General features: G+C 36.4%; 1 protein-coding gene across 7 annotated transcripts in view; it reads left to right on the plus strand.

The window, feature by feature from the left end:
• Positions 1 to 24,563, plus strand: part of TRPC4 (transient receptor potential cation channel subfamily C member 4) — a 192,201-nt gene that overhangs the window by 130,939 nt on the left and 36,699 nt on the right. For 5 of the 7 annotated variants that reach the window (XM_032403122.1, XM_032403123.1, XM_032403119.1 and 2 more), the window contains 2 exons: positions 2,334 to 2,670; positions 20,273 to 20,412. In XM_032403122.1, the coding sequence (XP_032259013.1) occupies positions 2,334 to 2,670; positions 20,273 to 20,412 (477 nt within the window). Of the gene's footprint in view, positions 1 to 2,333; positions 2,671 to 20,272; positions 20,413 to 24,563 lie in introns of those variants that run through there. The other 2 variants (XM_032403124.1, XM_032403126.1) reach the window with 2 other exon arrangements.

Here is a 24,563-nt window from a genome sequence, read left to right on the forward strand (position 1 = left end):
TAACTTTCTTTTACATTTTCTGCATGCATTAAATATGTTATTCATACTTAGTCCCTTACAGTGTTTCTTCAATTTGTGAGGATTAATGAGATATTACAGCAACTGCTTGTTAGATCTTGCATTTTCTGTAAGTTTAACTCCCTTTTACTAAGGCCTTTCACCTGTGCTAAATTGTATGAGGAATGTTTTATATGAAAAACTAGAAAGAAGATGATAGACTGATTTGTTTATAAAATGCTGATGGGAAGGATCGTGTATGTGTGTTGGAGTGGCAACTCTTAAAAAGAAGAGGGCTTGTTAATGACTTACAGCACTCCTTGCCATTATTCTGCAGATATATCAGCAAGAACTCTATTTTGACTTTCAAATACCTGACTTTGACCAGAATAATAGGCAAGGATGGTGTTAAGAAAAGCTATTCTTTCAATTATAAAATTTGATTTTACTAATTACTTACAAAGTAATAAAGACAGTCCTCATCATCCCAGTCTTAAAGAAATGCAGTTTTATTTTTATCTATATTTACTTAGCCCATTATTATAAATTTGATTTGATTTATTACATATTTCTTTGCCCACTATGTCCTTTGATGAGCAGAGTATCCAAGACAAGGTGATGAGAAACAGTTGCATGAGAAATCATTTCATGTCCAGCCCATATGTTTGCACAGCTCAACTATTGAATTGCTCTTTGTCAATCATCTTGTCTCTCTTTTCACTCTCAAACAGCTTTTAGTTTGTGATAATCAAGGCTCTTTATGTGAACTCCAGGATTTTTTGCTTGCTTACCATCAGAAAAGAGTAAGGGCAAAGTCTTGTCTAAAGGAGATCCACACAGGCTAAGGCTGAAAAAGAAATATGATGCCAATAGAACTTTCCCAAGTCCCTTACAAGAAACTAAAGCTTCTACTGCAGTCAAACTGCCCATAGGGCATCCCTTAAACACTTCTTGCTGGCATATGTTCTCTCTCTCCCACCATACCTTGCCTTAACTGCCTTTCCCTCTCTTCTCTGCTTATACAAATCTGCCCCTTCAGAGCCCACATCTACTCGGAAGTGTTCTTCCCGTCTGGAAGAAATAACTCCCTCTGAATTTATATAATGCCTAGCTGTCAGTCCCAGTGAGAAAGGTAGTGTGCAGAAAAAAAAAAAAAAATCCTGGACCAGTTAGTCTAGTATTTTATCATTTACTAAATACGTAACCTTGAGTAAATTGACTAACTTCTTGTAACACCCTCAATCCTCATCCTTAAAAGAGAGTAAGGTCTATACCATATCTCCAACATGTTGTCAGGATAAAATGATGTTATGTTTGTGAAATGTTTGGTATATGGTAATTGATTATACTTAGGCAAAGTATCTGTTTTATTTCCACCAAATTCAGCTATGATGATCAAAATTCTGGTAATACTAATTTGCTTTCATGTATGTTTTTCTTATTGCCTCAACCTAATTGAAAGTATATTTACTTTTTCTAATGATGAAAGTAGTAAGTGTTTCTCAGAAAATGTTAAAAGTACACCCAAATATAAAAATGAAAATCTAGTATAATGTCATTACTAGAAAATAACCAGTAATCTGAGAAAAAAAACCACTATTAACATCTTTTCTTATGCCATATATATATCACAGTTCTTATATATGTATGTATATGTTTGTGCCTTTGTACATAACTTTGCTCACTTATCAATGTGTCCTATGAATATTCGTGTTCTCCAGCTGTATTTTTACTTACTCAATGTACTTGAGTAAGTAAAATTTCTGTCACATCTGGCTAAGCACACAGCACTATGCCTTGGGTAGAAAATGTTAAATAAATGGGCTTTATTCACAGAATGATTTAAAGGACTTTATGATTAACTATAAAATTATTATTTTTTTATAGATTTTATTCTTTTAAGTAGTCTTTACCCCCAATGTGGGGCTCAAGTTCACAACCCTAAGATCGAGAGTCACACACTCTACCAACTGAGCCAATCAGGCACCCAGTATAAAATTATTTAAAACAGGACTTCCACCTTTAAAGATAAATTTGTGGTCTTTTTTTTTTTTTTTTTTAAGATTTTGTTTATTTATTTGAGACAGAGAGAATGAGAGAGAGAGAGAGAGCACATGAGAGTGGGGAGGGTCAGAGGGAGAAGAAGACTCCCTGCTGAGCAGGGAGCCTGATGCGGGACTCGATCCAGGGACTCCAGGATCATGACCTGAGCCAAAGGCAGTCGCTTAACCAACTGAGCCACCCAGGCACCCCAAGGATAAATTTGTGGTCTTACTGATGAACTGAAGCCACCGCACGTGACACTGACTCTTCCTTTTCCTTTCCTTTCTGTTTAGTTTGTTGCTCAGCCCAATTGTCAACAACTGCTTGCATCTCGCTGGTACGATGAGTTCCCAGGCTGGAGGAGACGGCACTGGGCAGTGAAGATGGTGACGTGTTTCATCATAGGACTTCTTTTTCCTGTCTTCTCTGTGTGCTACCTTATAGCTCCTAAAAGCCCACTGGGACTGTTCATCAGAAAGCCATTTATCAAGTTCATCTGCCATACAGCGTCCTATTTGACTTTTTTGTTCCTGCTGCTGCTTGCCTCTCAGCACATCGACAGGTCAGACTTGAACAGGCAAGGTCCACCACCAACCATCGTCGAGTGGATGATTTTACCGTGGGTCCTGGGTAAATGTGTTACTATAGAAAATATAATAAAAACGTGTTGCTGCCATGGAATTTCGTTGCCCAGAAAAGAATAGTCATTAAAGTTTTGGACGTAGGCATACTTAAAACAGGTCCTGACCATTGTAGCTCCAAAGCCTAATCCCCAAAGCTAAATGAATGCCTTGCAAGTTTTGGGGGACTTGCCCCCAGATGCAGCCTATGAAATGTAACCATAGGTTTTAGGATTTGTGATTTCAATGACTTCACATCCCATGAATGATTTTCTGGGTTTTTTGTTTGTGTGCTTGTCTTTTAAAGACTTTCAACATTTTTCATTGGCTATATATCACTGATCATTCTAATTTTCTTAATAGATACACCTTCTAAAAGACAAATATAAATCACTCTGCAGAACTAGTGATTCTATACATAAAGTAACTATAACCATTCTTTAAAATCAATCCATTAAGTTTATCTTTGAAATTATATATTCAATCAAAATAATAGGATATTAAACACTATGACATCCTCCAATATCTCTGTTCTTTCCATAGAAAGAAAAATATTTTGGGATCTGCAGCAAATCTTGGTAAGGTAGAAAACCTTAAAGTAGCTGGTAAAAGCTTTGTTTTCCTCTCTTCTTGTTATTGTAGCCATAGTTAAAATTTACATTTTAATTATTCTTTCCTCTATCTTACTGTGGTTTGCTGAGAAATCACATTTTCCAATTTAGCCCATCATTTTAAACCTCTCTGGTATCATATCCATCTCATCATTTAGTAATTAGAAAATATGTGAAAATTTCATGATTCACAGTCTCAGATCAGTTTGGCCTAACTGTCAAAACTACTGGAGAGACTATAAAATGTGGAAAAAGCAGGGGAAAAAAAGGACTATATCTCAATCTGACATAGATATACTCTTCGATTTTAAAGATTATAAATACTCTAAGTACTGACAATAAAAAAAAGTTCATAGCAATGAGATTTGATATGTTTTACAAATGTACTGGAAAAAAACACCTTCTTAAGTGACCTTTGAAATAGAGTACATTCTCATTAATCTGATATGAATAAAGTGTGATTTTGCTTAAATTAGAAGAAAGGTTTAGATAACCTGTGTTCTTTTTGCATAAAATAATTATGACATTGCAGTTGATATTCAGTATAAGACGACCCTGCCTATTCCCTTTTAAATATCTCACATTAGGAATATGTTCTTTATGGAGTTTTCTCCATAGAAAATTCATTGGAAACAATTATCAAAGAAGCGTTTAGAGGGTTAAATTTCCCATATGGGTAACTTATATGGAATGTCTAAAAATTCTGATACTCCAAATGAAATACAGAATATTTAATTTTGAACAATGCTATAGACACAGTGAAGCATAAGCAGATATAGTATTTCTAGACTTTTCCTTTATGCAATTAATGAAAATATGTAGAGTAAGTAGAGTGTGGGGCAATAGTGATACAAAAGGAAAAAAAAAAAGAAGAAGAAAAAATTCCTTGCCCTTACGAAGCTTCAATTTTACTAGAGGACTAGATAGATAATAAACAATGAGATATGTTGCTTAATGTCAGAAAATGGTAAATAACATTAAAAAATAGAAGCTTTAAACCTTTAGTAACTTGTACAATTAAGACTCATTGGCTGCCTCCTACTTGCAAAACTTGTAACAGAATTTTCCATGAAAGTTGGCTAGAAATTATATCCAGACCACAGCTGAATGCTTAAATAAGGTACACATTTAATTGTGATAATTAAAATTCCAGCCTAGAGAAATATCTTCTAAAGGCAACATTTCCTTAAAATATCCTGACTTCAAGGAGTTAATTTATCTGGGAATTTTTAGGATAAAAAGAGATTTTCTAGAATAAAAAATATATATGAATGATCCTCTTGCTTGGAGAATTTTCTATATCAAATATATCTGTCCAAACAATATATTATTCATCAAAGCTGATGAATTCTAAGAGCCTCCCATCTGACACTGAGTTCTAAGTGTTTTACTAGATCCATAACTATAAGGGGGTAACTGCTATGTTATTAGGCTCTTGTAGAAAACTCACTGTATTTGAATACATGCTCAGGTTCTATCACTGAGAGACTATTAAATTATGGGTGGTCACAACCTCTCAGGACTTTTTAATATTTTCCTCAATAAAATGAAGATTTAGAGTCCCACTGAGTCCTAGAGTCCTGTACTGGGGAGCGATCATTACTAGGGTAGAGAAAATTGGTCTTTTTTTGACAGGGGATGGGAGGTGAGGAGGAGGCTAAGGACAACAGGGTAGGAATGCTATAGCCTTTTACCAAAGGTGTGATATAGAGGAAAAGGCCAGGTCTGATTCGATAACTCTATTAATGAGCCTTCCATCTTGTCTCATTTAATACTGCGGTCTGACCAAGGAGGTGGTCAAACATTTCACAGTCCCTCTGTTGTGAGGTTCTAGATTTGGAATAACAAGACTGAAAGACTTAGAGAGAAAAGAGTGGCATACAAAGGTGTTCCTCATCCTGTTAATTTTTCCAGTGATAGACTGAAGCTCTATGCAGGGGTTTTTCGCATGTCTTCTTGAACTGACTTAGATTTTCAACCCATGTCACACTGTGAGCTACTTATTGTGTAAAGAAATGCTTTTTCATTCCTACTAAATTTACTCGCCTTCCATTTTCAGGGGATGTTTCCCAGACCTCTGATAACCTAACTTATGAGAAATGATTACTTTTATACCTCCCATTTTTTTTATCCTGACAAAAAGACTTTTGATTTATTCATTTTATATATTCCTAATATAAATTTTAACTTTTCCTGAGTAGAAAAGTTTTTCTAACTGTAAAGCTTAATCTCTCAACTCGATCCCTATATCTCCTTAAGAAGTATGGTTTTGCTTTGGAATTTCTGTTCTTTCAGAAACTTTGCTGTGTTTCAACAATACGAACTTATGTGGTGTGACAGATCCAGATATCTTGTGATTTAGTACAGTGGCAGAATAATGTTTCCCTGTTATTTTCAATATCTTTCCTGTGGAAGTTCAACATCCTGTTGACTATTTAAATTGAAGTCTATTGAGTTTTGTATCTTTAGAAAACAGTCTGCAGTTACCCTTGTATTCTTCCACTGTGGTATCATAGATACGCTGTAACTCATCTCTTGCAAAACTTTTTGAATGATTTTTCCTTCAGACTTTCTTGTATTGAAGGTTATTGACCCTTCTTTCTCCCATCAAACAACTTCAAGAGATCTTATAGATGTCTGCTGTCAAGATAAACTTTAGCATATAAGCAAAGAAATCTAAAAGCCTCCTGCAGGGATCAAATTTAGGATTTAGTCATCTTGAGATACAGTCCTAACCAAAAGAGAAAACTAATCACAGATAATTCAGTTAGAACTATCTTGAAAGGTAGATTCTTGACAGATAGACACCAATAGACTTCTCAGACTGTCAAATTACCCATTTAAACTAGAGTAAAAAGTAAAACAAAAGTTCTATCAAACAAGCATATGAGCCTGATGACAGAGCTATACTTTGCAAGTGTCTGAGAAAAAGTGTCATTGGAAAGACTGGACAATGGATTAAAAGGAGCCTGGGGCCTGATCAGAGACCTGGTTACTTCTATGCTCTGCTGTGCCATGACCCTGAGGCTCTTAATTTATTCAGGGTTTGATTTTTAACATAGAATACCAGGGATATGAAATGAATATTCATGTCAGAAGTTCCCTTTTACATAGAATTTATATGCAAACTAAATATAGGATGTTATATTTATAATGTATAATGAGAATTTATCTAAATTATGGCAGCAGTTCTATCTCAAATAGATGTCATTTGTTTTCTGAAGCTAATAGGGAGTAAAATAGGAGGAAAAAAAACTTTCAAATGCTAATTTTTAAGGCCTTCCCCAAAGCCAGTTTTGATTTCTCTACAAAATCCATTGTAATTCAACTGTAACAGTCAAATCTGTGTCATAGCTTATTCCCTGCAAAAAAAGTGTGCATATATGTATATGCGTGTGAAATATCAAGAGGTAGACTTATGTTATCAGTTTAGCAAAGAGAAAGCATGAAATTGACATCACTTTACAAAAAAGTAAAATATTAATGAAGGCTATCACGTTAATAAAGCAGGAAATACTTTGTTCTCAATGAGAAGGAAAAATGTCTGCTGCCTTGACTTGATATTATGTGTGTGCCTAAGAATATGCCATAATTATGTAGTATATAAATCTATGCACGCTGAGCATGATAAGGAGAAGGGTGAACTGAGGAAAAGATGTATCATAGGAAGAAATCTGAGCTCTGTTAAAAATAGCTTCTAGTGAATTCCTAGGCATAAACTAAGAATTGCTCATAATATCCGGATTATACATCTTGCCCATAACACGTACTTATTTGACAATTTTTCTCTAACAAAATCGGCCTCTCATTTCCATGATTTATTTTATATTTTTATCTTTTAAAGGGTTGATATTAACAAATCTGAACATTTCAATAAGGCCTGCCAAATTGCAAATGGAAAAAGAAAACTTGTGATCACATTCTCCTCTAGCTAAAGACTCATAGAGGCAAGCAATTCTATATATGTATATTCTTCCTTTTGACATCTTTTCTACATCTTTTGACTAATAGGCTCAGGTACTCATACTCTCAGCCTCCCTCCTGAATTACCCATCTTCTCAGATAGCCCCCAAAGGTATTCTTGCAATTATAAGAAATAAGTCCCTAGTTTCTCCCCACTCTCTCCCTTGGCAAGGTACTCTAACCACCTCAGCAAACGGGCTGCAGACACACTTAAACACCCAAATACAGCTGCAGAAGATCCACTTATTAATTTAAAGAGACATTTTAATTTTCAAGAAAACCAGATAATCATTGTAGTATGACATATAATCATCATTTTCCTTTTTATCTGGGGGGGAAAAAGTTAACTAAGACTTATCAAGATTTATCAAGACTAACACAGTAAGATTTCAAACAATGAAATATTTATGTAGATTTAAATTGTTGGGCACATCCTATTGCTGGCCAAATGACTTCTTTATCAGAGAGAAGGTTAAGTATCTTAGGTCATGACCAATACGTATCTGGTACCCCGAAAGTGAAATCAGCACGCTTTGAGAGAGTATTTGGCAACATGATTCAAATGGCTCAAGGTATGGGGGCAAAAGATAGGGAAAGAAGAGTAGATATTAAATGAGGGAGGGTCAGCGTAAGAGACGGAGGGTCGCTGAAGTGGTTTTCGTGAGTTCAGAATAGCAATAGCAGTAGTAGTAACAGCGGTAATAATAGTAGAAACTAAGAAGTTAGGCACCCTGATAAATGATTGAATGTGTGTTCTCATCTGAACTTCATAGTAACTGCACTTAATTGAATCATAATAAATGTCATTTGTATCTCACTTCATTGAGAGGGAATAGGCTTAGAGAAGTTAGATCACTTGTCCAGGATCAGGAGCTAACAAATGCTAGCCACTTGATTCATACTTCATTGTGTAATTCCAGAGCTAAAACCTTTATCCTCCACAAATACTGCCCCCAAAATTTGAGTAGGATTCTTAATTTCCACATATGAGTGAAATCATAAGGTATTTGTCTTTCTCTAACTTTTCTGCTTAGCATTATACTCTCTAGATCCACCATGTTGTTGCAAATGGTAAGATTTCATTTTTTTATGGCTGAGTAATATTCCACCACATACACACATGCACACACACACACAGAGCACATCTTCTTTATCCATTCATCTATCAATGGATGCTTGGGCTGCTTCCATAATATGGCTACTGTAAATAGTACTGCCATAAACATAACAGTGCATGTGTCCTTTCAAATTACTCTTTTCATATTCTTTAAGCAAATGCCCAGTAGAGGAATTACTGGATAATGTGGTAATTCTATATTTAATTTTTTGAGGAACCTCCATACTGTTTTTCACAGTGGCTGCATCAGTTCACATTCCCACAAACAGTGCACAAGGGTTCCTTTTTCTCCACATTTTTGCCAACACCTGTTGTTTCTTGTGTTTTTGATTTTAGCCATTCTGACAAGTGTGAGGTGATATCTCATTGTGGTTTTGACTTGCATTTCCCTGATGATGAATGATATTGAACATCTTTTCATGTGTCTGTTGGCCATCTGGACGTCTTCTTCGGAGAAATGACTGTTCATGTCTTATGCCCATTTTTAAACTGGATTATTTTTTGGGGGGGTGTTGAGATGTATAAGTTCTTCATATATTTTGGATACTATCCCTTTATCAGATATGTCACTTGCATATATCTTCTTCCATTCAGTAGGTTGTCTTTAGTTTTGTTGACTGTTTCCACTGCTGTGCAGAAGCTTTTTATTTTGATGTAGTTCCAATAGTTGATTTTTGCTTTTGTTTCCTTTGCCATCTAAAAAGATGTTATGTCTGATGTCAGAGAAATTAATGCCTATGCTCTCTTCTAGGATTTTTATGGTTTTAGGTCTCACATTTAAGTCCTTAATCCATACTAAGTTTATTTTTGTGTATGGGTAAGAAAGTTGTCCAGTTTCATTCTTTTACATGTCTTACTGTCCCTTTAAGTCAGTGTTTCTTGAAGTGTGGGCAGCTGACTAAAATCATCATTATTGTGAATTTCTACAAAAAATGTAGATTTTGAATTGTGCAGAGAGCAATTTTGAAATGTTCCCTTGGTTGATTAGTTCAGATATTCCAGAGGTCTTTAAACAATTGAGAAACAATTCTGGAAGCAAAATTTCATGCAAAGTATGTATTCATGTAAAAGCTTTATTAAAGAGTCTCAACTCATTAGAATCTAAACATGAAATGGTTTTACTTCTTCTGATCACTCTCCCCATGCACCCTCTACCAGATGTCATTTTCCTGTACCTTGATGATATGTCTAGTAGATACAAGTTCCTGAAATTTTAAGTTATTAAACAGTAGTCCCAGGAGCACCTAGAGCCTCAGTTGGTTAAGTGTCTGCTTTCGGCTCAGGTCATGATCCCAGGGTCCTGGGATCGAGCCCCGTGTTGGGCTCCTTACTCAGCAGGGAGTCTGCTTCTCCCTCTCCCTCTCCCTCTGCCTCTCCCCCTCCTTGTGCTAGTGTTCTCTCTCTCGCTCTCTCACTCTCTCTGTCAAATAAATAAATAAAATCTTTAAAAAAAAAAAGGTAGTCCCAGTTCAGTTTAAAACTTGAGTCTTATCATCAGTTTAAAGCTTTCCTCTTCCTGACAAAGGCCTGGCCCATGGCTCAGAGAACCTAGAATTGTCCATCATTTGCTCATCCTTCAACCCCAACTATGGAATGAAAAGAGGGACACAAACTGTTCATGTTCTCCTCTTTGGTGGCTGTAGGGAAGAGGGATGACAAGAAAAGTTACAAGTCTTCATGACTTCACTGGAACCCCAGTCACTGCTCTTTCCTGTTGGTTGTGCATCTCAGGCTAATACTGTGTGGCCAGTATGACGGGGCACGACTCATGACTCTCCTGATGAGTGCATGAGTGTTCTCTACAGGGTCTTGTGTACCTCCACACTGCATGGTTCTCTGGAAGCACAATACAGCTCTGCCTGACATCTTCCAGTCCCTCAACTCTTGTAACCAGTAGTTGGCTCCTTTTGGGGTCCTGTGACCCTGGCAAGGACAGGAGGGCATGATTGCTAAAGCTTGGCTTCTTCCTGTGATAAGCACTCACTCCCCGAGAGCATCACAAAACCTTGCCTCATGTCATGGCAGGAGGTCAGGCTGCGGCTAGCTACCTTATGGCCAAAACACACTATCTGTTGTCCCTGACGAGCTAGACCCAGGGAGAGAGGCGTGAGCCAATTGCCTGAGCAGACACTCCAGCAGGGATTGAGATGCCAGTTTTTCCTTGTAGAATTCCCCCAAATTTATGAGGTATTTTTTTCAGAGTCTTCCTCACTTGATTTAGGAAGGTGGTAGTGCTGGTGAGCCGTCACCTTCGTCTATCCATCTGGTATTCCAATTAGCACAAAAAACAGTATGACCTTGACCTCATGGCTCTCTTGCCACTTGCTCCAAGTGTTCTCTCATTATAGACTATGGGGTTGGAGAGCCAGGAGGTTGGTAACAGATACGGTCCTAATGCCTCTTTATAAGCTCTAGAGGTCAGGGTGTGGCTACAGTTTTCTGTAAGCTGTCTTCAGAAAGTAGATAGTGGGGGCTCTTTACCTCTATTTGGGTTTTAAGTATAACACTGAGAGGATAGAAGCTGCCCCTTAACTTGGCACGTTTTTGGTGTCCAGCAGAATGTGAGTCTCTACTGAGTAAAATAACTACATTTAGATTTTTCTAAGCAAAAGCAAAATTTTCACCAGAGACCACTTTTTTGTTCCCTGATTTGGGGAGGAAAAAAAATAAATAAAAGAAACACCTACAGCAGGGAGGAATTCTTTTTGTTCTTTTTATCTATGTTGATTTGGTGCCACAGCATAGAACTCAGTGTTCTATGAAGAGACTTCCAAGGTCAGATCCCTCAACTAGCTTTTGGGCTGCCATAACAAGCCCTTGGAGGTTGCCCTAGGTGAAAAGGTGACTCACTCTTTGTTTGGAGTTATTTATCCTTTGTGTAAATCCCGACAGCGAGAAAGAACAAGACAAGAGGTCTGTTCACAGAATTCACACTTCTCATCTGAAATTGGGGCTGTTAAATGTGGCATCTGAGGTCTGCCTACCTCATCTTATCCTCACAGCCTTCTTCACACGATAGGATATAATCGGACACTCAAGTAGCCCTGACGAAAACTGTTATGGGAAAGGTAGGAAAAAAAATGCTAAAGACTTCCAGGCATCCACAAATATCTTTCAAAGGAAGTTCTCTGACTCATTTGCACTATGATCATTCCTTTGCTGGTCCCCACAGTCTTGACATCCATGCTTGTAATTAGACCTTCACTGTGACTCTGAGAAATCATGTCATGTTTATAAACAGCAGAGAGCGATTTTGAAATGTTCCCATTGTGGGAACAGGACAAACATTTTGTGACAGAAGCTCCCTGAAACTTTGTTCTCTTCAGACTAGTTACCAGGAATAGTTGATCTGGATGCATATTTCAGCCCGTTAATAGCACCCTCTAGCTTTTCTAAAGGCTTGTTTCTTCAAAAATTTCAGTGAATGTCGCCAGAGCAGAGGAAACTTGGTATTTCACTAACGTGCTCATAAGAAATAGAAATCAATAGTTACCAAACACGTATGCGGTGACTAGAGCTCTAGCAAGTGCTACTCCATTCTGGTGTTCTAAAACAACAAGACCCAAACCCCATTAGCCAACAAATACTGACTGACCGTCTTATTTACAGCTCAGGTTAAAAAATGATGGTGTGAACACTCAGTTTCATCAGATCTCTGTTTTTCCCACACAGCTCTGACTTACAAAGGTCAGAAGTGAAAGAATTTTTTGTGTGTGATCCAGAAAGTCAGATTTAATGCCTACTCTTTGAACTCCAAAGGAACTGTAATATCTCTGAACTGTGTTTGCTGTTCCCCTTCTTAGAAAACCTTAGAGGTCATCTAGCCCAAGCCTCCAATGAAAGTACCATCTTCTTGAACCCATCTAATAGGAACAGAGTCTGCTCAGATATTAAAGAGCTCCAGGTTAAAATGTTGCTTTGTACTAAGCTCCTAACTAGTTCTTTATAACTGTTTTCCCATAGCTTCTTTATTCCCTTACATAATTATCCATAAAATATTTGAAGTTACCTATTTTGGTAGCTATTAATAATCACATTTGGCTTTCCAGTTTCGTAGAAGCGAGGAGAGAGCTAACAATTTATCAATAAAAGGAAATAAGATATAAACACTCTGGTTAGTTAGCAGGTATTTAAAATATGTTTCATTTTATAATACATACAAATTTGAAAACAATAGAATCACGAATTCATAGAATTGGAATGCCCTTTAGAGATCAGATGGAACAGGTTTGCACCTACTTCTAGAATTTCTCAGGAGCCTGAGTGATGGAAGACATTCCAGGCTTTGGATTGGAGTCTTGATCCCACAGGGTGATCCATTTCAGTTTTGGAACAACTCTGATTGCCAGAGAATTCTCCCTTACATTGGGCAAGAAGGTTTCTCTCTATAATTTTCATATCAAAGATCCAATTTGTGCTTTTGGGGGCAGGCCAAAGCAAGTCTGTGTCCTCTGATACAAAACAGTTTTTAGTCTTTCATGGAAGCTATTGTGATGACTGATTTTAGTAAAATTTGATAATCCAGACAGGAAGAAGTAATGTCTGGCTATTCATACCATTGCGGTAGATGGTAAGATTTGTATGATTATTGATTCTATATGTAGGTTTCTGTGTATAATCCAAACCTCTCTTCTTTTGAAATGAGGTAATGAACACTAGAACACTCTTGTCTAAGATTACAAAGCTGATTACCAGTTGAGCTGAGTCTAGCACCTCACTCACCTGATATAGTCAAATTCTTATCTCTGGTGAAAATTCACTTGAAATGCATTTGTTCAATTAATGATTGCAGTGCACACATCTTCTCATCTCTGAGAAATGGCAAAGTTTCAAATGAAACAAAACAAATAAGCCACACTGTGAAATCTCAGAAATAAGAGAACGTTGCCTAAGAGCACTGCCTAAGGAGCTTGGGTTCTGGTTTCTTTATCAGCTGGTAGTGCAGCACTATGCTGCCTCTTTTGGCCTTAGTTTTTCTTATGTAGGTTGTGGTTGTGTGTTGGCTTCTGAGACTGTCCCCAGGCTCAGTAGGAAAAAGCACCATAGAATGGAGGGAGGAAACAGGTTCCAGTGTACCTATTCCTCACTGGATAATATAAATTGTAAGTTTCCCACAAGCTCTAAAATCAGACCATCATATCCTACTCAGGTCTGTTATATTCCTTTCTTCAATATGGAGGCAGTGATCATTATCTTCGCCCCAGTTAAGTCCCTATGTTATCTGAGCTCTCAAGAGAGATTTCTTTCTGGGGCACCTGGGTGGCTCAGTCGTTAAGCGTCTGCCTTCGGCTCAGGTCATGATCCCAGGGTGCTGGGATCGAGCCCCGCATCGGGCTCCCTGCTCCGCGGGAAGCCTGCTTCTCCCTCTCCCACTCCCCCTGCTTGTGTTCCCTCTCTCGCTGTCTCTCTCTCTGTCAAATAAATAAATAAAATCTTTAAAAAAAAAAAAAAAGAGAGATTTCTTTCTGAAAGAACCCTCAAAGGAGAAGCTAGGATAGAAACACCAAATCCAGAATAAAGCAGGGTCTACAGCAGACTTTAAAATGCACACATAGTTAAGAGTCTGAAGTTAGAACAGACTCTTAACTATAGAGAACACACTGATTGTTACCAGAGAGGAGGTGGGTGGGGGATGGATGAAATAGGTGACGGGGATTAAGGAGGGCACTTGACGTGATGGGCAGTGGGTGATGAATGGAAGTGTTGAATCACTATATTGTACACCTGAAACTAATATTACAGTATGTTAACTAACTGGAATTTATATAAAACCTTTTAAAAGTGCACATTAAAATTAGTTCAACTGAAATCAGTCCTTACCTAGGTTATTCATTTAAATCTAACTTAAAATTAAAAAAAAATTTTTAAATAATAATAAATAACCATTTCTAGTCTTCACTAAATGATGATAGACTATTAAAGTCTAATTCACCTTTATTTCTTCCCAAAGTTTTATTATGAGAATTTTCAAACTTACCTATCAACAATATATCACAATTGATATTTTATTATATTTATTATATTTATGATATATTAGATATTTATTATATTTCTTTATTTTTAATCTATCCCTATCTCCATTTGTCAACATCAATCTCTCATCATTTTTGCTGCCTTCAAGTTGTAGCATTACTTTTTTTTTTTTTTTCAGGTCACAGAGATATAAAACATTGACAAACACACAATCATGTACTACCACCACAATCAAGATACTAGACAAGGGCTGGCAAACTATGGCCCAGCAGGAAAATATGACCCTTGGACAGTTTTTGTTTTTTTTTTTTAAGATTTATGTTATTTATTTGAAAGAGAGAGAGCGCATGCACAAAAGCAAGGGGAGGGGCAGAGGGAGAGAAATCCCAAGCAGACTCCCCGCTGAGCCTGAGCCCCAAGCAGGCTGGATCCCAGGACTCTGACTGAGATCCTGACCTGAACCGAAATCAAGAGTTGGATGCCTAACCAACAGACTGTGCCACCCAGGCGCCCGTTGACAGTTTTTATAAATAGTTTTATTGTAACACGGCCACACCCATTCATTTACTGCAAAGCCTAACTTATGTACTCTCTGGCCCTCTGCAAAATAAACATGATGGTTGTTGTATATTTTTATAGATGTCTCTTATCAAATCAAGAAATTACCCTTCTATTCATACTTTGCCAGTTTTTATTATGCATGGATGTTGAATTTTGTCAAATGCATTTACGGCATCTATTGAGATCTTTTTTCCCCAGTAGACTGTGGATAGCATAAATCACATTGATTGGTTCTTAAATGTTGAAACAGTCTTGATTCCTGGGAAAAACAGTTATTATCAGTTTTATATATTGCTCTATTTAATTTACTAATTAATATTTGTTGAGGATTTTTGTGCATATTTATAAAAGTTATTAGTGTGTAGTTTTCTTTGATTGTATTATTTTTGTCAGACTTTTTTTTATCAGAATAACACTTGCTTGCCTCTTGGATGTTTCTTCGTCTTGTATTAAGTGTTTGTTGCTTGTGTTTTTAGCACTAGTATTATTTCTTCCTTAAATGTTTGGTAGAATTCACCATAAAGCAACTGGACCTGAATTTTTCTTTGGTGGAAGGTTTTTAACTATGAATTCATAATACTTTAATAAGTATAGGACAATTCAGGTTACTCTTTTTACCCTTAAGTTGAGATTAGAAGTTAGTGTCTTTCAGGGAAAGTGTTCAATTCATTTAAGTTGTGAAAGTTATGGGTATCAAGTTGTTCATTTTATTCACTTGTTTTCCTTATAATGTCATAAGATCTGTATTGATGCCCCTTCTTCCATTTCTGATATTGATCATTTGTATCTTCCCTCTTTTTTTCTTGACCATCCTGGCTAGAGTTTTATCCATTGTACTGATCATTTCAGAGAACTAGATTCTGTTTTTGTGGATTTTTCTCAAGGTTTAGGTTTTAAAATTTATTGCCTTCTGCTCTTATCTCTTTTACTTTCTTCTGCTTGTTTTGGGCTTAACATGTTTGCTTTTCTTTTCATAGTGTCATAGTTGAAGCTAAGATCACTGAGACTTTTATTCTTTTCTAATAAAGTCTTTAAACCTATAGATTCCACTCTAAGTGCTATGTTAGCTGCAACATGGATTTTATTTTTTTGGATCTATTTTCATTTTCAGTTTCAAAATATTTTCTAACTATTCTGCAAATTCCTCTTTGACCAAGGGTTATTAGAAGTATGTTGCTTAACTGCAAAATATTTGGGGATTTTCCAAATATATTTTGTTATTGATTTTTTGTTTATTATGTTGTCATAGAACACATTTTGTATGATTTCCATTTGTATAAACATGTTAAGATTTGTTTTATAGCCCATGATATAGTCTCTCTTGGTGAATACTACATATGCACACACTTGAAAAAGTGTATTCTGCCATTGTCAGGTTGTTGATGGTGTTGTTCAGAATTTCTATATTCCTACCAAACTTCTGCCTACGGGTTCTACAGAGAGGAATACTAAGGTCTCCATCTAACTATATTTATACCTTTCTCTCTTTGTTGTTTTGATTTTAATTATGGCATGTTGCATTATAAGGTTATGTTGTTAGCTGCATTCATATTTAGGATTGTTCTGCCTTCTCAGTGAGTTGGCCTTTTCATCCTTATGTTAATCATATCCCTTTACCTACCTGGTAACATTCTTTCTTTTGAAATATATCTGGTTATATTAATACAGCCAGTCCACCTTCCTTTTTTTTTTTTTAGCTTTCTTTTGATTAGTATTTCATAGTATCTTTATTATTCTTTTATTTTTAACCTGTTGATGAATTGTAATATAGTTGTGTTTTGCATTTTTATATACGACCATCTCTGTCTTTAAATTGGTGTGTTTAGACTATACATTTTTTAAGACCATACATTTTATTCAATGGAATTATTAATATTGATGGATTTGAAATCTACCCCATTACTATTGTTTTTCCTATTGACTCTATCTGTTCTTTGTTGCACTTTCCCTTTTTTCTGCCTGTTGTCAAATTATTCATAATTTCATGTTTTTTATATTTCTGGCTCTTTATACATTTAATTATGTATATATATGTGTGTGTGTGTATATATATTTGTGTGTGTGTATATACATGTGTATATATATATATATATATATATATTTTTTTTTTTTTTTTTTTTTAAGTAGGCTCCACGTCCAGCATGGAGCCCAACATGGGGCTTGAACTCACAACCCTGAGATCAAGACCTGAGCTGAGATCAAGAGTCAGATGCTCAATCAAGTGAGCCACCCAGGCACCCCTACATTTAAAAATATTTTTTTTTTTTAAAGATTTTATTTATTTATTTATTTGAGAGAGAGAGAGAGAGAAACAGCATGAGAGGGGAGAGGGTCAGAGGGAGAAGCAGGCTCCCCGCTGAGCCGGGAGCCCGATGTGGGACTCGATCCCAGGACTCCGGGACCATGACCCGAGCCGAAGGCAGTCGCTCAACCAACTGAGCCACCCAGGCGCCCACATTTAAAAATATTTTAAGAGCATGCCCTAGGGTTTACAATATAAACTTTTAATTTGTCACAGTCTAACTTCACATAATATTTATTTTGTTGACATGTAGCATAAGAACTTTATGATAGTATGTTTCTAATTCCTCTCTCTCATCTTCTGTGCTAATGTCGTCATTTTACTTTCCATATGTTATATATGTTATAAACCACAATTCTTTGCTACTGTTTTTGCTTTAGGCGTCAATTATCTGTTAGAGCAATTCAAAAAGAAAAAATATCTTTTACATTTATTTTCTTTTTAACCATTCCTGGATATAGGTTTTCATTTCTTTTTACAAACCTAATTTTTTTTTCAGTATCATATGCCTTCGGCCTAAAATATATCCCTTCAGCAATTCTTGTAGCATGGGTCTCGTGGCAATAAGCTGAGTGTTTGATTGTCTGAAAAAACGTGTTTCAATCACCCTCATTTATTAGAGTTATTTGTGCCGTGTATAGAGTTCTGGGTAGACTTTTATTTTTTTCTTTTCTTTCAGCACTGTAATAATGTCACCTGTCTTACATAGCTTCAGACAACAAGTTTGATGTCAGTCTTTGATTTCTTCCTTTGAATGCCATGTGTCTTTTATTTCCACCCCACCCCCACTCCTGATGCCATCAATATTTTTTCTTTATCTTTTTAAAAAAATCCTGAATATGATGTACCAGTGTGCCTGCATGTGTGTATTTGGAGACAGTACGTCTGCCCGTGCAGAAGGCCAGACAGAAGTACATAGCATCGATGCCTGAACATGGACATGCCATTTTCTTCCACGAGAACATCATGCAGGAATTTGAGGCAGTGTAGTCAGGAGCTGAGCCGGGTTTCAGTTTCGTTGCTACAAATATTTTCAAAGCACCATATACCCTGCTTCGGGTGGTGTTAGGGACTGCATGTCTGTGTCCCCTCCAAATTCACATATTGAAATCCTAACCCCCAAGGTGATGGCATTTGGAGGTGCAGACTTTGAGAGGCATTTTAGGTCATGAGGGTGGAGCCCTCATGAATGAGATAAATGCCCTTCTACAAAGAGGCCAGAGAGCTAGGTTGCTCTATTTCTGCCATGTGAGGAGAGAAAGAGAAGTCAGTATCTACAACGTGGAAAAGGGTTCTCACCAGAGCTTGACTGTGCTGAGACCGTGATTATAAACTTGCAACCTTCAGAAGTATGAGAAATAAAGTTTGGTGGTTTTAAGACACCCACTCTGTGATACTTTGCTGGAGTGGCCTCAACTGACTAAGACAAGTAGGAAAGAGGGTTATTCTCCGAATTCCTCCTCCACCCACACCTTTTGGCCTCCTCTGTGCACCTGCGCCTCAGAGGGGTTCTCTCTCCATGCTCTTGCCACTCCTCCAGTGGCTGTCAGCTTCTGATTGTTACTTTGTGTTTGTTGGCCTGGTGATGTGAGACAGGCAGATCCTCTGTTGTCCTGGTCTAGGTGACCCTAGAAGTCACCCTAGGTGACTTCCATAGGACAATGCCCGGGCATTAGGGATGGAGGTTCTCAATGCTCCATACCTTACTACTTACGGCAGTGACACGTTGCAGGTCATGTGCAGAAGAGACTTTCCTGACCTCCCGCCTGTGGTTAGGAAACCACGAATGACACTGGTGTAAACCCTCGGCCCAGGACTGTTTCCTGCTTCTCCCATAGGGCTCATGTGTTGTGCTCCCTAAGGAAGAGGAGTACTCTATGCAAAAGAGCACGCAAGGAGCTGGAGACTCCCCTGTGTCTGTGTCCCAGGGGTTCTACTTTCTTGTGCTAGCTCAGACTCAGCCTTTAGAAGTTTATTTAAAAGTTTTTCTGAAATCCTCTTACTCTCTTGCATGATGCCTTTGTCTCTTACGCCTGCAGCTCTGCCACGGGGGAGCTAATGTTCACCCTGAGGCTCTCTTTGGAGGAACCTGCTGTCCTTAGAAGTATAGGCACTTTGGTTTCCCATCTCTTTGATAGGTCCATGAGAGGTTATGATTTTATAGTAAATCTGATTTTTTTCTGGCTTTTAGTGCAAGACAGATGTGAAACACTGTGCTACACATTTGACATTCCAGATTATTATTATCTTAATAGAGTCATCTTATTTGCTTATATTAATGTAGTTATGAAATCATATTTATTCTTTTACTATTTCCTGATTCCTGATACCCTTTGATATCTCTCTCTTTCATCATTGGGCCCGAAAATTAGATTTATAAAATTTTAATAAGATTATGGAAATAGAATGATACATAGTGATATTTTATAAGTACTTCCTAGAATTTGAAAATTAAAACATTTCCTATTAAAAATATGACCATTATAAAAGAAAGGGATTTTTATTTTCTCTGGATGTAGTTTCAAAGCTATTGCTAGATATAAGGTCTTCTTATGAAACATCATGCATGTTATAACCGTTTTGTGTCCAGAACTGAAATCAGATCCCTGAAGTTGCTAACTGTTTACAAAAGCAAAACAAAGTACCTGCTTGATGGAATGAAGACAGTTATGTTCACCAGATACACTGTTTTTTCATGAATCTTTGAGTCATTCCAACTCTGGAGGAAATATATCTTTAAGTATTTGTTTATAAGTAAGTGTTACCATATTTTCCATGAGAAAAATATATAGTTACAGAGAAATTACAGTTGATTCAAAAATTGCACCTTCTTATGAATGTATCAAATGAATAAAAGAAAGGGAAACTGCCCTAAGAGCATTCTCTACAATTAGCTCAGTGTCCTGTAAGTTTTAAAGTGTGGCTGAGACTGAATATTACTGTCTTTAAAAAGAGATCTGTTTCATGTAGTGAAACAATAAAGTCTCTTGCAGCTCTGAGATTCTATAATTTTTAAGTTGCATATCTCTATTTTTAGTAATTTGATTGAAAATCACACTTACGATGAATCTTTCTGTAATTTCAGGTTTTATATGGGGAGAAATTAAACAAATGTGGGATGGTGGACTTCAAGATTACATCCATGATTGGTGGAATCTAATGGATTTTGTGATGAATTCCTTATATTTGGCAACAATCTCTTTGAAAATTGTTGCATTTGTAAAGGTAACTATTGTTTATATTGTTGGTAAAGCATAAGTTCTGATAAATACTGATACACCTTTGACTGCTATAAAGTTTACTAATAATGTTACCTACAGCATTATATATATGTGATATTCACCTCCTCATGACTTTATTGATAGATGGGTATAAAATACATAGATAATACCCAATTTATAGTCATAAAACAAATTTCACAATTTGAAGTTGTCACCCAATTTAGTTGCATCTAAATTGAATGATGCCTCAAAATTACTCATAGTAGTTGCTCTCATTTCTAATCCTTTCCATTTCTAATGAAATTCTACCTTAAACACTGTTTAAATTTTGGCAACCAAAATCTATTTTTATCAGTTATAACTAACCGATAACATTACATAGATCAAAATATTACTCTTTCAAAGCACTGAATTATTTCAGTTCAAACTAATATAGTTTGATATAATTAGAGCAGAATATAATTTCTTTCTCCTCATCCCATTCAACATGACAGTGCCTGAAATCTCATACACCCATCACTCCCCCAGATTTTGTACAATATCAGTCTTTTCCAAACCACAGAATTTATGTAAAACATTTTTGCTCTGCAATGACAATCGGGATTATTTTGTACTTTGGGGGATATTTTTCAAACCAAAGTGTTATCTCCTTCTTGCCTTTCTTTTTCCCTCTTTCCTTTCCTCTCCTTTTTTAAAAAATTTATTTCAAAATGATTACTGTATTAGTAAAAAATAAAGAGTGTCTAATTAGGCTTTACATGAATAATTCATGCAATTTAGCGATCTGATCTAGAAAATACTACCAGGTAGGTGAACTCATGTCCATTTCGTCTAGTTCTTAAAATAGCCGCCTGAGTATCTTAGTGCAGTATTCAGTTCTGTCAGGGTCAAAAATGCCCAAAGTTGGAAAGGCCATAGTTTCTAGAATTTGTTCAATTAAAATGTTGCCAGCACTCACCAAAACATTAGGAAAGAACATTGCCTACCAATTTCATGTAAAGCAAGCTATATTTTAAGAATAAAATGATAATTTGGTAATTTTTCCTACCTGCATTGAGGTTAATGCCCATGAGGACCTTGAGAGAGCAGAAGGTACTGTCTTAACCAGGGAGGTTATGCATCTATGTAGGAGACAGGCAGTCTCTTGTTAAGTGCATATCTGTCCAATTCCTATTTTCTTTGTAATGATCCTTAAGTATATCTATAAAGTTGTTTTATCCATCTCTCTACAAAAAAGTAATATATCTGCTTTTTTTGTGGCCCCATACGAATATAAAATTCTGGTGTTATAGGACTGTAACAGTTCTCAAACTTTCAGGTGCAAAAGAATCACCTGGAAGGCGATTCCCTTTCTCCATCCCCAGAAATTCTAAAGTAGGAATATTAGGGAGGATCCTAAATTTGCATTTGTACCAAATTCATCAGACGATGCTGTTGTAGCTGATCTAAGGAAGACACATTGAATGATACTGGACTGTATAATTCTGTTTAACAGCTAAGAGAAGTATGAGATTGATATCAAAAAGAACTTCTCATATTTTATATGCATATTTATATTAAGATACAGAATATTTTTATATATTACATTTATATGGTGTTTACATATAGTACATATACATTTTAATATATGGACATGTAATATACATTTAGTATACATTTAATATAAGAACTCTGGTATATGGTGGGTATAATTACATAAATTAATGAATACTTGTGGATTTTTTTGTCTCAGTTTTAGGTACGGAATTTGAATTTTCTTAAAAAGTTGTAAGTTCTTCATGTGCAACATCTATTTTAATATTAAAATGTAAACATTCTCCCTTATACTACAACAAGGAAAAATTATGTTTAAAATTCAACTCACCCACCCCATGTGATGAAGAAGGAATAAAGGGGTAAAGGGGTAAAGAGGAGATGGAAAGGCACAGGAATTACCTCAGATGACAATGATGTAAATAACATGGAATCTCAAGAAATACAGTTTGTTTATGCACTGTGGTCATAGGATTTCAGCTATGATTGTAAACGTAAAGTGTGGAATGTTCTTTCTGAGTGATTAGTTTATATGACTAAAACTTGAGTTGCAGGGGGGGAGTTTGGTGGGTAGTGTTTTCTGGGCTCACTTCTTTCCTCCATCACTTACTAGTTATCTGAAATTGACCTGTTTCTCTGCCTCTCTGTGCCGCATCTATAAAATAAGGAGACTAATAATTTTTACCTTGTGCTGTTGGTATGAGCAGTAAATAAGCTGACATAATTAAAATGCCTGTTATAGAATAAACATGCATTATTAATTTTTCTTCTTTCTCTTTTACTCCTATGTCCTCCTCCTTCTTCATATACTATGAGCCCATTGGACTTGCCTTTTTAAATGTCTTTATTATGTCCCTTCATTTACTTTATGTTAGTTGAAAAAAGTTTGAGCTCTGGATTCACACTCGCCTTTACCACGTGAAACCTGTATGATTTGGGGCAAGTTATTTAATGTCGGCCTCAATGTTATTACCTGTTGAATGATGATAATAATCAAAAGAACACTTACTTTGGGAGCCTGTAATGCCGACTTGTTGACTCACCCTTCCTTACCTTCTTTTTTATTTATCATTCAATTTTTCATGCTAATTTTTAGTTAATTTATAAGTTACTATTTCTGGAAAAGATGCCATATTTGTGTACAAAAATAGACTGTGCTATAAATAAGGCAAACAACCATTATGTGAATCAATCAGTAAGAATTTCTGGGAGCACACTAACAAACCAGGATTTCATCTGTTTTCTGAGAGTGCAAAGATGCCTGGGATAAATCCCCTGCCTTCAAGCAGTTCACAGTCAGGTGGAGGAAAGTGACATGCATATAAGTTTTAGAACCTTCCCATACAGTAAACTCTACAACAGGGACTGTGGTAGCATCAAAGAAGGAACTAAACTCTACTGGAGGTGTCCTGGAAGACAGAGCCAGTGGGCATCTATTGGGTTCATGAATGTGCGTGAGCATTCCAGAGAGAAAAGGCACAATGTGCAAAAAAGTCTGAGTGTATAAAGGAGGCCAATATCTAAGAGAAATGATCCAGTAAATTGGGGAGAGGAGAGGATAAGAAAGACTTTTCACATTCTGCTATAGAATGTGGGATTTGCTCTATTAACAAAGAGGGGCATTAATGAGATGTGAGCAGAGAACTAGTCAAATGATAATGAATGCCTGAAGTAGAGAAATGAACATAGGGGAAGCTGTTGGAGGGCTGGATTTGAAAACAAAAATTAGGAAAGAAGAGCCACAAGATTGGTGATTTATTAATTATGAAACATGAGGTAGATGGAATCCCCTGATGCTGCTTCCTGGTAAATAGTTTGCCTATTCTGGGGCAGGCAAAATTACCAGGGAGTTATAACTCAGATCTTTGTAGGATTGTCCAGGTTCTACCTCCAGTCCGAAGGTGCATAAATGGGAGCAAAAATCCAACCCTAGGTCTTTTCAGCCAAGCCATGGACCCAGACCAAAAAATACCTGTCATTCCCCAAAAGGGAAACCTTTCAGAAACTGATTTATCCAAGGGGAGAAACTTTTAGAATAGATCTGGCAGAAGGGCCACACTTGCTTAATTGATTTATCCTTTTGTAATTTATTCACCTAGAGGTGATTTTAAACACACACACACACACACACACACACACACACACCAAAGGGTCCTTCTAACTAAGGCCATGGTTTGAGCTCTGATCTGTACTTGATCTGAGTACCACTTATACCACTTCCTACCTGTGTGATTTGGGACAAGTTACTTAATCTATACCTCAATTTTCTCATGTGTAAAATGACACTAATAATCAAATCCTATAGAATGTTTGCGAGGATTACATTAACAAACACATTTAATGTCATAAGTAGAGCTTAATATAAACACTCGGTATTGTTTCTAATTTTTATGTACCACACAATAGCATTATATCGTACAGCCAAAGACAGTACAAAAGTATATGTGACTTCACTATTCTCCTCCTTACATGAAAGGCTTTGTGGTAGTTCCTTAAATACCTTGATTCATGGACATTTCACAGCTCATGAATTGTAAGCGTTTTTTTTTTTTTTTTTCATTTGCTCTTAATCCTTGAAGAAGTTTGTTGACCATTTCCTCTTCTCACTACGTATGAAATATT

Source organism: Phoca vitulina, unplaced genomic scaffold, assembly GCF_004348235.1.
Source record: "Phoca vitulina isolate PV1807 unplaced genomic scaffold, GSC_HSeal_1.0 scaffold5, whole genome shotgun sequence".
NCBI lineage: Eukaryota > Metazoa > Chordata > Mammalia > Carnivora > Phocidae > Phoca > Phoca vitulina.